The 17,448-nt window shown below is 42.8% G+C and overlaps 1 protein-coding gene across 5 annotated transcripts in view; it reads right to left on the bottom strand.

Annotated features, from left to right (window-relative positions):
* The window catches only part of mpp7a (MAGUK p55 scaffold protein 7a), a 79,371-nt gene that overhangs the window by 20,041 nt on the left and 41,882 nt on the right, over positions 1 to 17,448 (bottom strand). For all 5 annotated transcript variants that reach the window (XM_085286288.1, XM_085286289.1, XM_085286290.1 and 2 more), the window contains exons 3-4: positions 14,882 to 15,000; positions 753 to 830 (exon numbers count right to left, since the gene is read on the bottom strand). In XM_085286288.1, coding sequence (XP_085142414.1) covers positions 753 to 830; positions 14,882 to 15,000 — 197 coding nt within the window. The remainder of the gene's footprint in view (positions 1 to 752; positions 831 to 14,881; positions 15,001 to 17,448) is intronic.

Genomic DNA, 17,448 nt, shown 5'->3' with positions numbered 1-17,448 from the left:
TTGTCATGTGGCCTAGAACTCCCACCTACTGGCACCTGCCCTTTGATAAATCTTCTATTGTACCAGATCATTTTCCAATGAGAATCTCAAGAACTAAAGAAAACAGTCAGTTAAACCTGGAAACAATGGGAGCTCTGAGAGCATCACTGATTTATGGAAGATCCTCCTGGACTTGGTTGGAGTGTGGAAAGGAGCAGCAAGCCATCCCACACAGTAAAAACTGACATGAAAGCCACTTGACACTGATGAACCCTTTCTCTGTGTTTGTATTTTTCGTATCTGACCCTGCAGGAATAAAATGCAGACCAATGCTCTCTGATGGCACCAAGTGATCTGTCCAAGTAACAGCAGAGTTTGTATTAAGATGTTTGGAAGTCAGCCAGAAGAGGAAAACGGTTTTCCAACAGGGAGAAGGATACAAGTCAACCATAACAACCATACAGTTCTAGATCAGTGGCCATCATTTGAACTATTTATTGATGATGTGGTGTGTCTCACTTGCTTACACCAACGGCACTGGCCATGCTGGTTTCACTTGAGCGGTGGCAGTCACTTGCTGGGAGTTCTAGACAGTACGGCCGGGGCCAGACGAGGGTTGAAGTGTCATTTTATGTTAGTCAATAAATTAAACCTCCATTAACCGAAACCCATCTAGACAGACACTGTTCACCAAAGGTTCCTTTAATCGATTCATTTGCCTCCCAGCCAATAAAAAGATCAATCAGTTTAAACATGTTTTTTAAAACACTTACGTCACGTGCCAGAGGTGCAGCTCCTTCCAGGACAGGGGCGGGCTTGCTCTCTTCATAGTGCTGCAGCCGTTCGTGGATCTGAAAGGACAGATTGTATTCATTATTAAGGTAGTTATTGAGATAGTAGTGAGCACATGTGGAAGAAAAAGTGTGCACGCTGGAAGCCATGTGCACGTCTCCAAACAGACATGTGAGAAAACATGTACAACCTTCATCAGCACCATCTTGTACATACACAGAGTTCATTAAATCATGTCCTTAAATACCAAAAGCACACACAAAGATCTTTCACTCCCTCGATCCACTAAGTATTTCAGTTAGCTTAGCCACTGTACAAACAATCCAGTTTTCCACCATGCATTCGATATGTCCCAGTGGCCCCGTGATGATTCCAAATCATTTCAACAGTCTGGTGAAATTGGCTAAACATTTCCTTATCAGCCTCAGCGCTGTGACTGCACAGTGTTGAGAGACAGAGCTGCGTCTCTGGAGAGTTGCTAAAATGGAAAGTAAGCCTGACTCGTGCGCTCACTTTCACTCATTTATACACGCAAAACCACTTCATCATATGTGGAGCAGAGATGGAATAATTTATATACACACAAAGCACACGTTCACACCCACGCACACAACGTCAAAGGCACAGTTGCACAACTGTGCCTACGCACACACAGACTCACAAAAAACACTACAGATATCCCATTTGTGATTTAAAAGCAGCTGCGCAGGAATGCATTGACAGCCTACAGGCTGCTGTCAGGTCCCATCAAGGAACAGACAGGGACAGCTTTCCTCCCAGCAGCCACTCCTGCGTCTCTCCTTCCTCAGGCCCAGCATGGTGAAGGGGATCTGGGCCACGGGTCTGACTGATAGCTGGGCCCCGAGCCTGGAGCTTCCAGCTGGATGTCCTAGAAAGCATTCCAGGAGGATGGTGGAACAGAGGAGCCTCTGGCTGAGGAGAGAGTGACAGAGACGCTCTGGGCCACTTCTATATCTAAAGGGCCAAATCCACACATGCGGGAGTGCGCACACACACACACACACACACACACACACACACACACACACACACACACACACACACACACACACACACACACAGATGGAGCCGTGACAATGTGTGACAGAAAATCACTCAGCAGGACAGAAAAAGACAAGAAAAGCAGTTTGTTTGCTGTCACACTGAACGGCTACAGATGCTTTGTGCAATTAAAACATCTGTTTTAGGAATGTTAGACATAGTTTTTACTCCTCGCAACACAAGTGATTATGTTTTAAAGCTAGATGGTAGCAGTACTGTAAATACGGAGGAAAGCAAGTCAGAATCACTGACAGTTGAATGTTCTGACACAGTCACAGGACGGTATTTGACCTCAATGTTTTTGGCCCTGGCAGAAGTTCTGATTAGCAATAACATGAGCAGCATGTGTAGATGAGTTGATTTGAGTCTCTTCAAGCTGTCATCTGGCTTCGATAATCACCAGGGACCAACACCAAAATCCAAAACATGATGTCATTCAAAAACATTACCCAAACACCAAATGTCACCCATCAAAATCACTTTTATAACTTTCCAGTGAAGAAAACGCGACGCAACGACGTGTGAAATGTCTTTACATCGTCTCTCCCCATCAAGATTCCAGTTTAAATCTTGGCCTTAAACAGCTACAGCCATTTCAGCTGGACTTATCCACACAGTCTGCCGAGATAAATCACAGCCTGTTAGGACTCTGTCTTGGCCAGCACAACAGTCATGTTTCAAGGTCAGCTTAGAAGTTCAAATCCTGCATAAAGCCGTTATTACTCAGCAATAAAACACGGTGCATTAGGCGTGTCGTGGAGGTAAACATGTTTTTCCCTGTGGACATGCTGATGGATGTTAGGACTGCTGTTGATGCTTCGGCAACCTGTCATGCTGTAAACTTTTTTAGACCCCCAATTATCTCAGAATTAATCCTGAGATAAATGGGGGTCAAATCACTCTATAACACTATATAAAACAGTGCTAACTGCATCTTGTGAACATCATCTATAAGCCCTAACATTATGGCTAACTAGTTTTATTTTTCTTTCCACTGAGTTATTGGTTTGAAATAATCTGTCACTAGTTTGCTAACATGAACTAATGTAATGTTTAGGGTCAGGGTTGCACACTTTGGAGACTTTTCAAAATACCCGAAGACATAAAACATAGTATTTAAGCAGGCTTAAGACCTCTGCCCAGAAAACTTCACATCACATCCTTTACAAGCTGAACATCTTTTTCAAAGTGACCCGGAGCAAAACCCTGTGACAGACTGGCGACCTGTCCATGGTGTACCCTGCTTCTCGCCCTAAGACAGCTGGGATAGGCTCCACAGTCCCCCCGCAACTCTGAAAAGCAGCAGAGAATGGATGGAGGGATGGATGAAACTGGAGTAATGGCTGTGGGATTTTCCTTGATTACCAATACAGACAATACAAAATGATAGAATAGGGACTGGTTGACCTGTAGCTTTCTTCTTGTTTTAATTGTCCCTCCAGTGTGCTTGACATGGTTCAAAAAGTTTTTCAGTAGTCAACAGCATACTGTGACCTGTCTGCTGCAATATGGAGTTTCCTTCTTCCTTCCCCTGTCCCTATCATAACCTTGCATTTGGCTTCATCTATCATCATCTAGCCACTTTTGGCTCATTTCAGAGGTACTTGTTTGTGAACAACGTGCTTGATCCGGTAAATCTGGGCTGCAGTCGACCATTGAACTTTAATGAAAATATTTGGAAGGCAGCCTAAATCCAAAGTAAGACAGTGCAAGGAAGGGGATATATTTTGGATTCAAGTGAGGCTTTTAAAATATAAATAAGCACCTGGCTCGTGTCATGAGAATATTTTCTAGCAACAAACAGATGTAAATAAAAGCTGAAAGATGATATCGGACAATAATTCTTTCATCTCTGTAACATAATCGGATTAGGATGGATGTGAGACGTCCCGACCATCTGGTGAGTACAGGTGAGAGAGACAGAAAGAGCATATGTCTGGTTTAAGTCTTCATGTTACTCTGAATTCTCTACTTCTTTCTTGTTTCTCTCTCCATCTGTGACACCTCCTCCTCTGGACCGTCTCTCTCCTTCCAGACAGAGTGACCAACAACTGGTTGTAATTACCCAGGTGAGGCAATTACAACCAGTGAGCGACCTGGGTTGGGAAGCCTGTCAGATTAACTTGATGTGTGTGTTTTCTCTCTGCTGTTTAGCCATTCTTTCGTATCCCCTCTACAACCTTACACAAATCCCAAATAAAGGTGGACTGTGGAGATTTGGTGGCCGAGCTTTAGGAAGAGGATAATTAAGGTTTTATTAATGGTGTGTCCATGATGTTAGCCTGAATGCTGCATCTGGTTTCTGAGTAAGACGAGATGGTTGTTTAGTACTTGTGTGCGTTTTAAAGTCTGCCCGTCTGTCCATTTGGCTCACTAGGATGGCTCAGTTAATCAGTCAGACACAGCAGTCGAGCAGCTATTACATTTATTTACTGAATAATAAAGAATGGAAAGCCGATTTGCAGGAAACTACCCCATGTTTAGGGGGGAAAATTGTTCTCTATTTAACAACAAAAATCAGAGAAAGATTTCAGACAAACCTTCTCCCCAATCTCTGCAGCTATCTAGTTTAACAGGCAGTAACCAAACCACAGGCCCCTTCCTGCTGGTAGAGGAAGGAATTAGAAGATCTGGGCAGGTAGATGGTGCAATAGGACTGTAATTCATGAATAATAATTGCTTTGGAGGCCGGGGGCTCCTCTTTTCAAGACTTTTTATGTGACTAATTTAGTTGTCTGCCTTCTTGACAATAAACTTTGTACACAATCTACATGTGCAATTAAAGCTAGGCTTGGTTAAACTGAGGTATTCATATGTATAGCACTTAAATGAAATTACTTAACACTAGGAAGGCCCAGGCTTCTACCTTTCTACCTTTAAAACCCGGAGAGCAGCCAAATGGCTGGTAGGCTTTTAGCTAAGCTTTAGCTTCAGGCAAGTGGAAGCTAAATTGGCTAGTCATTCATATGTAAATTGGGTTGTTACCTGGGAATTCTGGAGGGAGGGGAGTGGGGGTGTGTGGATGAGGGGGTGGGGGAGCTGCTAAAAGCGGTGAGCTTCCTTTTGTTTCATCTTGATGCATTCTCAATCATCCAGGGAAACAAATCTCCAAAAGTCACCAACTTGGAGTGTTTCAGTTTGCCATCTTAGGGAGAAATCAACACACATGGGTGTATGTCCTTTGTTGCTGAGATTTATTGATAAAAACAGTACAAAAAATCAACCATTTGTACACATTTTTACAAATAATTATAAAAAGTGAGTGAGTACATTTCGACATTTTCAGCAATCACTCACAATCCTGGCACTGCCATGGTATCTGTAGTCTGCATTTACCACATGTGTATCTGTTGCAGTGAACACATCGCACAGTGGCATGATTGTTCTTGCAATTGTGTTTGACCTGACACATGGCTCTTTTTCCAGGGCTAGGTGTGGAGGGTTGTGTCAAAGGCAACTGTTCTTTTCTTGCCTTCTTCGCAGCTACATGAGAGTGAGCTAACTCCCTTGCAAGCTCCACCAGGAAGTCCACCCGTCTTTCCTTCGTCCCGGAGCATGCTTGATACAGCACATGTGCATTCAGTGCTGCCATGTCAATCATGTTATAAAACACGGCAACTGGCCAGCGCCGTGTTCCTCTGCGGACAGTGTACTCCCGAACCATCTGGTCCATCACATCCACGCCACACTTTGTTTTGTTGTAAAGGGTGACAGTGTTTGGCTTCCTTTTGGTAGTGTTATCAGTCTGAACCACGCCGTGCATGCTGCTAAGAATATAGACTGTCTTCTTCCGTTTGGCCGCATACGCCGTCAGCGTGGCAGCAGATGTTGAAAACACCTAAGAAATAAGATAAATTGTTATTTCCATAGCACTTTTACACACAATGAAACACATAAACATAGAACCAGAAAAGACCTGCAACATACCTGAGTGGTGAATTCATTGCGATCTGTCTGTCTAGTGGATTGAGGAATTTCCCTGCGAATCTTGTTGACTGTGCCGAGGATGGTGGTTTTCCGTCTAAGAAGTTTTTGCGCAAGTGAAAGCGATGTGAAAAAATTGTCCGTGGTAACATTTCTGCCCTTGTCTAGGAATGGTTCCATCAGCCTCATTACTACATTTTCAGAAAGTCTCTCCCCAGTGGGACGACTGGGGTCCTTGCCAAGATATGGGAAGACATTGCAAATGTACTTGGATTTTAGGTCGCAAGCCACCCAAAACTTGATCCCAAACTTGTCCGGCTTACTTGCAATATACTGCAGGAAACTGCACCGAGTCTTTGATGGGAAAAGCTGTTCATCAACGGTGATATGTAGACCAGGGTTGTAGCACGTGATGCAGTTGGTGACAAATGATCCCCACAAACTGGAAATTGCAGCGAACTTATCAGTCTTTGCTCGATCACTGCGGGTGGACTTGTCATCAAAGCGTAGGTGTTGCATGATTTCTTTGAAGCGGTTTCGTGCCATAGTTCCAATTATCTGTGGGTTTCCCAGGTTTGCTGACCAGCAGTCATTTAGAGATGGAACCCTGGTAACCCCCCGCAAGATGACAATTGCAATAAATGCCATTAGTTCAGGGAGGTCCATGAACCAATGAACATGCTCCGTTTGCTGTGCATGTTGAACAGTCCATTCTTGAATGCTACGAAGCATGTCAAGAGTGACAAAACACAGGAAGCTCTGAAGGCGACTCGTGATATTTCTCCTGGCCTTAGCCGTTGGCTCTCCATCTGCAGCGTACGCTTCTATTGGGGTGAAAGGGAGACAGGTCCCCACCTGTTCTTCACGCCACACTGTGCCATCTTTCGCTGTCTCAGTCCCCAAACAAGCTCTCTTTTTAGGTGCAGAAGCAGTCTCCTCATCTGCAGTGTGAACAAATTCAAATTGTGAGCAATGGGAAGGTCCAGTATCTCCTCCTCTGTATCAGAATAATGTCTGAAATATCTTACTTACAAACTACATCCACTTACTTATTTGAAATGAAATAGGAAATAACATGAAATGCAACTAACCGGAAGACTGATCAGACAGCTCTGAGTCCGAATCCGGCTGAACTTGTAGGTCTTCTCCATCCGAGTCACAAGGGTCGACTTCCCTCAGGATCATTTCCAAGGCCTGCTGAGTGGTGAGTCTTCTCTGCATTTTCTTTCCTTGGAGAGGAGGTCCGTACACCACAGAATTCTTCAGGGCAATGAAGGATTAGGCTAAGTGTAGTGAGATTGTATCATATATATAGGGCTTGGCTTCCTGATCAATGCTCCACTACCAAAAGGAAGCCAAGCCCTGCCACCCTTTACAACAAAACAAGGTGTGATCACATTGATGCCACAATGGACGACTGATCAATGCTCCACTACCAAAAGGAAGCCAAGCCCTGCCACCCTTTACAACAAAACAAGGTGTGATCACATTGATGCCACAATGGACGACTGATCAATGCTCCACTACCAAAAGGAAGCCAAGCCCTGCCACCCTTTACAACAAAACAAGGTGTGATCACAGGGCTTGGCTTCCTTTTGGTAGTGGAGCATTGATCAGTCGTCCATTGTGGCATCAATGTGATCACACCTTGTTTTGTTGTAAATGCCACAATGGACGACTGATCAATGCTCCACTACCAAAAGGAAGCCAAGCCCTGTGATCACACCTTGTTTTGTTGTAAAGGGTGGCAGGGCTTGGCTTCCTTTTGGTAGTGGAGCATTGATCAGTCGTCCATTGTGGCATCAATGTGATCACACCTTGTTTTGTTGTAAATGCCACAATGGACGACTGATCAATGCTCCACTACCTTTTTTTTTTTTTTTTTACTTTGATTTTTATTAGGTTATTTTATCATTGTGGACATACAGTAAAGAAAATAACAAACAGACATACATATAAACAAACAGAGTCTGGAGTTTACATATCTTTCTCCATTTATCACATTGCAGAAAAAAAAAGAAAACCTATTATGTTATTTCATTTGTGTCACTTCTGAATGTTTTCCACTTCCTCCATAGTCTGTCGTATTTACCTCCCATCAGTCTAATGTTGAGTGTTATTTTTTCCATCTCTGAGATATCCTCTACAATACTGATCCAATCCCGCTGGGTGGGAGGATCTGGATGTAACCACTTCTTTGTAATTGCTTTTTTTGTTGCGGCCAGAATTATTTTGACTAAATACACGTCCTCTTTTTGTATGTATTCTTTTATGTTTCCTAGATACATCACTTGGCAAGTATTTGGGAATGTATAACTCAAAATATTATCCATATTCATTTTTAAGTCTTCCCAATACTTTTTAATTTTAATGCATTTCCAGAATACATGAGAATGATCCGCTTCCATTTCTCCACACAATCTCCAACAATTTTGTAAACTTGAGGTCAGTTTGCTTTTTATTTTGGGTGTAATGAAAAAACGTGTCAAATTTTTCCAACAAAATTCCCTCCACAACGGCGAATTAGTTGTACTGTGTTGCAATTCACACATATTGAGCCATTCTTTCTCTGTTATTTTTATGGTCAGTTCAACTTCCCATTTCTTTTTAATATAGAGTGTTGAATCTTGTCTATTTTCTTCTAATGACCTATAGAAGGTGGAAATAGTTTTAAATTGTTTATGTTCATAGCAATCTTTTACTTTTCCGACAACCCCCAGTGGTTTCCCAAGCCAGTCAGATTTTATTTGTTTTGCGTAGTAGTCCCTAACTTGCAAATATCTAAAGAAATCTCTATTTTCCAATTTGTATTTGTTTTTTAGTTGTTGGAAACTCATTAGTCCTCCGTTTTTCATAAGGGTACAAACTGCTGTAATCCCTTTTAGTTCCCACTGTTTGAATGTTTGGTCCAATTGTCCTGCCTTGAAATTTTTATCATGTCTAAACCATCTGAGTATAAATAATTGTTCTTTTAACTGACATTTTTCTATTACTGTGTGCCATATGTCTAATGTAAATTTCACAATTTGATTCATTCCACTTTTATTCTTTGTCATTAAATGTTTGTCAGAGATAAAAATCTGAATGTTGTTTCCCTCGATTTCTTTCTCAATTTCCTTCCATCTTGCCTCATATTCTGGTCTACACCAACCAGCAAGTGGTCTGAGTTGGGCTGCATAGAAGTATTCCCTTAGGTTCGGCAAGGCCATCCCTCCCTTGCGCTTCGGGAGTTGCAGTGTTGTTAGTCTTATTCTGGGCTTCTTCCCACCCCAAATAAACCTTGATATCAACACACATGGGTGTATGTCCTTTGTTGCTGAGATTTATTGATAAAAACAGTACAAAAAATCAACCATTTGTACACATTTTTACAAATAATTATAAAAAGTGAGTGAGTACATTTCAACATTTTCAGCAATCACTCACAATCCTGGCACTGCCATGGTATCTGTAGTCTGCATTTACCTTGGCTTGGCTTCCTGATCAATTGTCCACTACCAAAAGGAAGCCAAGCCCTGTGATCACACCTTGTTTTGTTGTAAAGGGTGGCAGGGCTTGGCTTCCTTTTGGTAGTGGAGCATTGATCAGTCGTCCATTGTGGCATTTACAACAAAACAAGGTGTGATCACATTGATGCCACAATGGACGACTGATCAATGCTCCACTACCAAAAGGAAGCCAAGCCCTGTGATCACACCTTGTTTTGTTGTAAAGGGTGGCAGGGCTTGGCTTCCTTTTGGTAGTGGAGCATTGATCAGTCGTCCATTGTGGCATCAATGTGATCACACCTTGTTTTGTTGTAAATGCCACAATGGACGACTGATCAATGCTCCACTACCAAAAGGAAGCCAAGCCCTGTGATCACACCTTGTTTTGTTGTAAAGGGTGGCAGGGCTTGGCTTCCTTTTGGTAGTGGAGCATTGATCAGTCGTCCATTGTGGCATCAATGTGATCACACCTTGTTTTGTTGTAAATGCCACAATGGACGACTGATCAATGCTCCACTACCAAAAGGAAGCCAAGCCCTGCCACCCTTTACAACAAAACAAGGTGTGATCACAGGGCTTGGCTTCCTTTTGGTAGTGGAGCATTGATCAGTCGTCCATTGTGGCATCAATGTGATCACACCTTGTTTTGTTGTAAATGCCACAATGGACGACTGATCAATGCTCCACTACCAAAAGGAAGCCAAGCCCTGCCACCCTTTACAACAAAACAAGGTGTGATCACAGGGCTTGGCTTCCTTTTGGTAGTGGAGCATTGATCAGTCGTCCATTGTGGCATCAATGTGATCACACCTTGTTTTGTTGTAAATGCCACAATGGACGACTGATCAATGCTCCACTACCAAAAGGAAGCCAAGCCCTGCCACCCTTTACAACAAAACAAGGTGTGATCACAGGGCTTGGCTTCCTTTTGGTAGTGGACAATTGATCAGGAAGCCAAGCCAAGGTAAATGCAGACTACAGATACCATGGCAGTGCCAGGATTGTGAGTGATTGCTGAAAATGTTGAAATGTACTCACTCACTTTTTATAATTATTTGTAAAAATGTGTACAAATGGTTGATTTTTTGTACTGTTTTTATCAATAAATCTCAGCAACAAAGGACATACACCCATGTGTGTTGATATCAAGGTTTATTTGGGGTGGGAAGAAGCCCAGAATAAGACTAACAACACTGCAACTCCCGAAGCGCAAGGGAGGGATGGCCTTGCCGAACCTAAGGGAATACTTCTATGCAGCCCAACTCAGACCACTTGCTGGTTGGTGTAGACCAGAATATGAGGCAAGATGGAAGGAAATTGAGAAAGAAATCGAGGGAAACAACATTCAGATTTTTATCTCTGACAAACATTTAATGACAAAGAATAAAAGTGGAATGAATCAAATTGTGAAATTTACATTAGACATATGGCACACAGTAATAGAAAAATGTCAGTTAAAAGAACAATTATTTATACTCAGATGGTTTAGACATGATAAAAATTTCAAGGCAGGACAATTGGACCAAACATTCAAACAGTGGGAACTAAAAGGGATTACAGCAGTTTGTACCCTTATGAAAAACGGAGGACTAATGAGTTTCCAACAACTAAAAAACAAATACAAATTGGAAAATAGAGATTTCTTTAGATATTTGCAAGTTAGGGACTACTACGCAAAACAAATAAAATCTGACTGGCTTGGGAAACCACTGGGGGTTGTCGGAAAAGTAAAAGATTGCTATGAACATAAACAATTTAAAACTATTTCCACCTTCTATAGGTCATTAGAAGAAAATAGACAAGATTCAACACTCTATATTAAAAAGAAATGGGAAGTTGAACTGACCATAAAAATAACAGAGAAAGAATGGCTCAATATGTGTGAATTGCAACACAGTACAACTAATTCGCCGTTGTGGAGGGAATTTTGTTGGAAAAATTTGACACGTTTTTTCATTACACCCAAAATAAAAAGCAAACTGACCTCAAGTTTACAAAATTGTTGGAGATTGTGTGGAGAAATGGAAGCGGATCATTCTCATGTATTCTGGAAATGCATTAAAATTAAAAAGTATTGGGAAGACTTAAAAATGAATATGGATAATATTTTGAGTTATACATTCCCAAATACTTGCCAAGTGATGTATCTAGGAAACATAAAAGAATACATACAAAAAGAGGACGTGTATTTAGTCAAAATAATTCTGGCCGCAACAAAAAAAGCAATTACAAAGAAGTGGTTACATCCAGATCCTCCCACCCAGCGGGATTGGATCAGTATTGTAGAGGATATCTCAGAGATGGAAAAAATAACACTCAACATTAGACTGATGGGAGGTAAATACGACAGACTATGGAGGAAGTGGAAAACATTCAGAAGTGACACAAATGAAATAACATAATAGGTTTTCTTTTTTTTTCTGCAATGTGATAAATGGAGAAAGATATGTAAACTCCAGACTCTGTTTGTTTATATGTATGTCTGTTTGTTATTTTCTTTACTGTATGTCCACAATGATAAAATAACCTAATAAAAATCAAAGTAAAAAAAAAAAAAAAAAGGTAGTGGAGCATTGATCAGTCGTCCATTGTGGCATTTACAACAAAACAAGGTGTGATCACATTGATGCCACAATGGACGACTGATCAATGCTCCACTACCAAAAGGAAGCCAAGCCCTGCCACCCTTTACAACAAAACAAGGTGTGATCACAGGGCTTGGCTTCCTTTTGGTAGTGGAGCATTGATCAGTCGTCCATTGTGGCATTTACAACAAAACAAGGTGTGATCACATTGATGCCACAATGGACGACTGATCAATGCTCCACTACCAAAAGGAAGCCAAGCCCTGTGATCACACCTTGTTTTGTTGTAAAGGGTGGCAGGGCTTGGCTTCCTTTTGGTAGTGGAGCATTGATCAGTCGTCCATTGTGGCATCAATGTGATCACACCTTGTTTTGTTGTAAAGGGTGGCAGGGCTTGGCTTCCTTTTGGTAGTGGAGCATTGATCAGTCGTCCATTGTGGCATCAATGTGATCACACCTTGTTTTGTTGTAAAGGGTGGCAGGGCTTGGCTTCCTTTTGGTAGTGGAGCATTGATCAGGAAGCCAAGCCCTATATATATGATACAATCTCACTACACTTAGCCTAATCCTTCATTGCCCTGAAGAATTCTGTGGTGTACGGACCTCCTCTCCAAGGAAAGAAAATGCAGAGAAGACTCACCACTCAGCAGGCCTTGGAAATGATCCTGAGGGAAGTCGACCCTTGTGACTCGGATGGAGAAGACCTACAAGTTCAGCCGGATTCGGACTCAGAGCTGTCTGATCAGTCTTCCGGTTAGTTGCATTTCATGTTATTTCCTATTTCATTTCAAATAAGTAAGTGGATGTAGTTTGTAAGTAAGATATTTCAGACATTATTCTGATACAGAGGAGGAGATACTGGACCTTCCCATTGCTCACAATTTGAATTTGTTCACACTGCAGATGAGGAGACTGCTTCTGCACCTAAAAAGAGAGCTTGTTTGGGGACTGAGACAGCGAAAGATGGCACAGTGTGGCGTGAAGAACAGGTGGGGACCTGTCTCCCTTTCACCCCAATAGAAGCGTACGCTGCAGATGGAGAGCCAACGGCTAAGGCCAGGAGAAATATCACGAGTCGCCTTCAGAGCTTCCTGTGTTTTGTCACTCTTGACATGCTTCGTAGCATTCAAGAATGGACTGTTCAACATGCACAGCAAACGGAGCATGTTCATTGGTTCATGGACCTCCCTGAACTAATGGCATTTATTGCAATTGTCATCTTGCGGGGGGTTACCAGGGTTCCATCTCTAAATGACTGCTGGTCAGCAAACCTGGGAAACCCACAGATAATTGGAACTATGGCACGAAACCGCTTCAAAGAAATCATGCAACACCTACGCTTTGATGACAAGTCCACCCGCAGTGATCGAGCAAAGACTGATAAGTTCGCTGCAATTTCCAGTTTGTGGGGATCATTTGTCACCAACTGCATCACGTGCTACAACCCTGGTCTACATATCACCGTTGATGAACAGCTTTTCCCATCAAAGACTCGGTGCAGTTTCCTGCAGTATATTGCAAGTAAGCCGGACAAGTTTGGGATCAAGTTTTGGGTGGCTTGCGACCTAAAATCCAAGTACATTTGCAATGTCTTCCCATATCTTGGCAAGGACCCCAGTCGTCCCACTGGGGAGAGACTTTCTGAAAATGTAGTAATGAGGCTGATGGAACCATTCCTAGACAAGGGCAGAAATGTTACCACGGACAATTTTTTCACATCGCTTTCACTTGCGCAAAAACTTCTTAGACGGAAAACCACCATCCTCGGCACAGTCAACAAGATTCGCAGGGAAATTCCTCAATCCACTAGACAGACAGATCGCAATGAATTCACCACTCAGGTATGTTGCAGGTCTTTTCTGGTTCTATGTTTATGTGTTTCATTGTGTGTAAAAGTGCTATGGAAATAACAATTTATCTTATTTCTTAGGTGTTTTCAACATCTGCTGCCACGCTGACGGCGTATGCGGCCAAACGGAAGAAGACAGTCTATATTCTTAGCAGCATGCACGGCGTGGTTCAGACTGATAACACTACCAAAAGGAAGCCAAACACTGTCACCCTTTACAACAAAACAAAGTGTGGCGTGGATGTGATGGACCAGATGGTTCGGGAGTACACTGTCCGCAGAGGAACACGGCGCTGGCCAGTTGCCGTGTTTTATAACATGATTGACATGGCAGCACTGAATGCACATGTGCTGTATCAAGCATGCTCCGGGACGAAGGAAAGACGGGTGGACTTCCTGGTGGAGCTTGCAAGGGAGTTAGCTCACTCTCATGTAGCTGCGAAGAAGGCAAGAAAAGAACAGTTGCCTTTGACACAACCCTCCACACCTAGCCCTGGAAAAAGAGCCATGTGTCAGGTCAAACACAATTGCAAGAACAATCATGCCACTGTGCGATGTGTTCACTGCAACAGATACACATGTGGTAAATGCAGACTACAGATACCATGGCAGTGCCAGGATTGTGAGTGATTGCTGAAAATGTCGAAATGTACTCACTCACTTTTTATAATTATTTGTAAAAATGTGTACAAATGGTTGATTTTTTGTACTGTTTTTATCAATAAATCTCAGCAACAAAGGACATACACCCATGTGTGTTGATTTCTCCCTAAGATGGCAAACTGAAACACTCCAAGTTGGTGACTTTTGGAGATTTGTTTCCCTGGATGATTGAGAATGCATCAAGATGAAACAAAAGGAAGCTCACCGCTTTTAGCAGCTCCCCCACCCCCTCATCCACACACCCCCACTCCCCTCCCTCCAGAATTCCCAGGTAACAACCCAATTTACATATGAATGACTAGCCAATTTAGCTTCCACTTGCCTGAAGCTAAAGCTTAGCTAAAAGCCTACCAGCCATTTGGCTGCTCTCCGGGTTTTAAAGGTAGAAAAGCCAAATGGCTGGGCTCTGGGCCTTCCTAGTGTTAAGTGTTTTAAGTGTATTTAAGAGTTATCAGTGCGTGCATATATGAGTTAAACAACACGTGATTTTCTGAAAAATATGTAGGCGAAATTCCTATAACTCTATTTGTTTGTTGTACCTTAACAAGTGAGTGGAGACTTCTCTCTCCAAACATATCCTGAAGGAAGGTGTTGTCCTCAGAGCAGTTGACATGAGGCTGCAGCTGGGATGGCAGGGCCGCCAGCAGCTCATACAGACCTGCAGAAGGAAAGAGGAAGCAGGAGGGGTCAGTGTGGTAGTGGGAGGTGTGAGTTGTTGCATGCACAGCAAAAGACACAAGTGCTGTATGTGTGCATGAATACATATACACCCAACACACCCAGAGTCAGGCAGAAAGCAGATGCACACGTAAAAACAAAACACACAAAGTCCTGTACTAGTGCCTTTAGGAAGGAGTACATACTTACACAGACTACAGCTCTAATTATAATCTGTGGATGCTCTTCCTTTTCCTTCCATGCTGATTCTATTACGCATTAAAAAAAACAGAAACAAAAATGTATGGTTCAAACTTCTACGAGCGACAAAACAGACGATGATATCCCTCCCTTTCTTGCCACTGGAAAGAAGAGGAAACGTAAAGGCAATAAACTATTTCCCTTCCCCCGCCTTTACTTCTTGCTTTTGTTCCAGCCCTTCCTGTTGTTTGAGGGACGCTTCTGTCCATGATTAGAAACAACTGAAAAAAAACAGGGAATAAATCTGAATCCTCTCAGAACAGCGGATGCTGAAATCCACAAGGCCTTTCAGGGTTTTACTCACCCAGCTTATAAAAAGAATGAAGATTTCAAATTCAATTTAAAGAGAACCAGACTGGGGAGCTGATGGTTTCAAGATTAAGCAGGGGGGAGGTGAAGCACTCAAGACGGAGAGAGCACAAAACCAGTGAGTGAGTGGGGTTACATCCAAACACAACACAGTCTTGGAGCACAGCTGATGGAGAGTGGTAGCAGATACTTGTTTGCTGCTCACTTCTGGTCCTCAGCCTGGCTGTGATCCACCAAACTAGGTGATGCATTAAAGGTCAGGCTCATACTGAATGCAGTCAAGCTGCATCAAAGACCCCTTCACTAATTCTCCAGAAAAGGCCCCCCAGTTTCAAACTCCACAAACACAACCACACGGTGCTTTAAAGCCTTTGAACTAACACTGATCACGTGAAGAAGTTCTAAACATATCCACAGCAGAGCCACTGAAACGTCAAAACAAAGACAAGTGGCTTGGCTACCTCTCTGAGAGTGTCTTTCATCAGAGCACAGGGCAACAGAGAGAAAGGAGAGAGCAAAAAATCACCACAGACAGAAGCAGAGTAAGTCAGAGCTGAAAAGGACTGATTGATGGTTGACGTTGACTGCTGGACGAGCGACTGACTGAACTGGGTTCTGACCAGGTTAGAGTCAGTGTGTACTGGCAGCTCTGGACGTTTTGTGGGAGAGCTTATGTCATGCTCTCCATCTGCTGCTGTTGGGCACCAGGATACATCAGTATGATATCCTGTCCTTTTCTCTAAACCCTGACATGATTCCTGTGCAGTGTTAGCGCCTCATACCTCACCGTTTCTCTGGAGAAAAAAAAAGGGGGGAAGAGAGACCAAGAGAACTTTTACACATAATGATGCAGGCCAGATGCAGGTTCTGGTGTCCTCATCACCAGAAAGTTTGCTTTGTAGCTAACAAAAGCCGACTGAGGGCAGCTGGCCCTCTCAATCATTTACAACTTGGAACTCTCTACAGAACATCTCACATAATATATTCAACTAAAGGATTTAAAGAGACATGGGATGAGGTGATGGGTGTAGAAAGGGCTGCTAAGGGAGCCCACTTCCCACACTATACTGATCTTCTTACAAAATACGAACTGATGAAAACAAACTCGTTTGAATAGAGGAAATGAACGCTGGGTTTTGTCTTTCTCCCAGGTGCTCGGTGAATTATGGACCCCCCTCAATATATGGGGGGATTTACGAGGTTTGCCAGACTGCTGGGGGAATAGTGTTGTGACAACATATTTCAAACACTGCCTTGTGAACATGTCTGAGTCATGTTCACTAATCCACTTGAGGCTTGATTTACCTTCCTGTTCTCCAGTTGAGAGAGGAGGAAAGACAGCCTCAAGCAACAGCTTTACTGACAAAGCAGTAGACTTGATAGTAAAAGATACTTATTTGAATTTTTTTTTGCCAAACTTGCTGAAAAAAACGGTTTTCAGTGAACTTTGATAAAAGAAATTACAGAAGAGGATGTACTGATGGATAACTGCAATCACACTGAGGAGCGTGAATTTTTGTCAGGCATGTGTTTGGTGTTTTGCTGACAGATTTGACATGTTTTGAGTATAAATGTGGGAACAGGGTGACAGCAGAAGTTGCAGACTGATGGATTTGGATGGAAAATCTCAAAACCCCATTATTTGTCACTATGACCTGCCAGTTTAATAAGCTAGAACTGTCAGATGACATACAAGGGCCCAAATAGCAGACAGGTCTGGCCCGGATCTGGTGTCAAGCCGGCACTGCTGGCTGACTTCCGGCATGGTAAGTGATATGTCATCCAGATATGGGCCAGGCCTGGCATAGATGGCACTGTTTATGTGATGGCATGCCACATTTGGCCCGATGTGGTTTGGTGTATGTGGCCCAGGCTCATA

Source organism: Mchenga conophoros, linkage group LG9 (assembly GCF_057382185.1).
Source record: "Mchenga conophoros isolate Kocher_MC1m ecotype Shallow Benthic linkage group LG9, M_conophoros_male_GT1.1, whole genome shotgun sequence".
NCBI lineage: Eukaryota > Metazoa > Chordata > Actinopteri > Cichliformes > Cichlidae > Mchenga > Mchenga conophoros.
The sequence above is the reverse complement of the archived record's forward strand: the minus strand, read 5'-3'. Positions and strand labels throughout refer to the sequence as shown.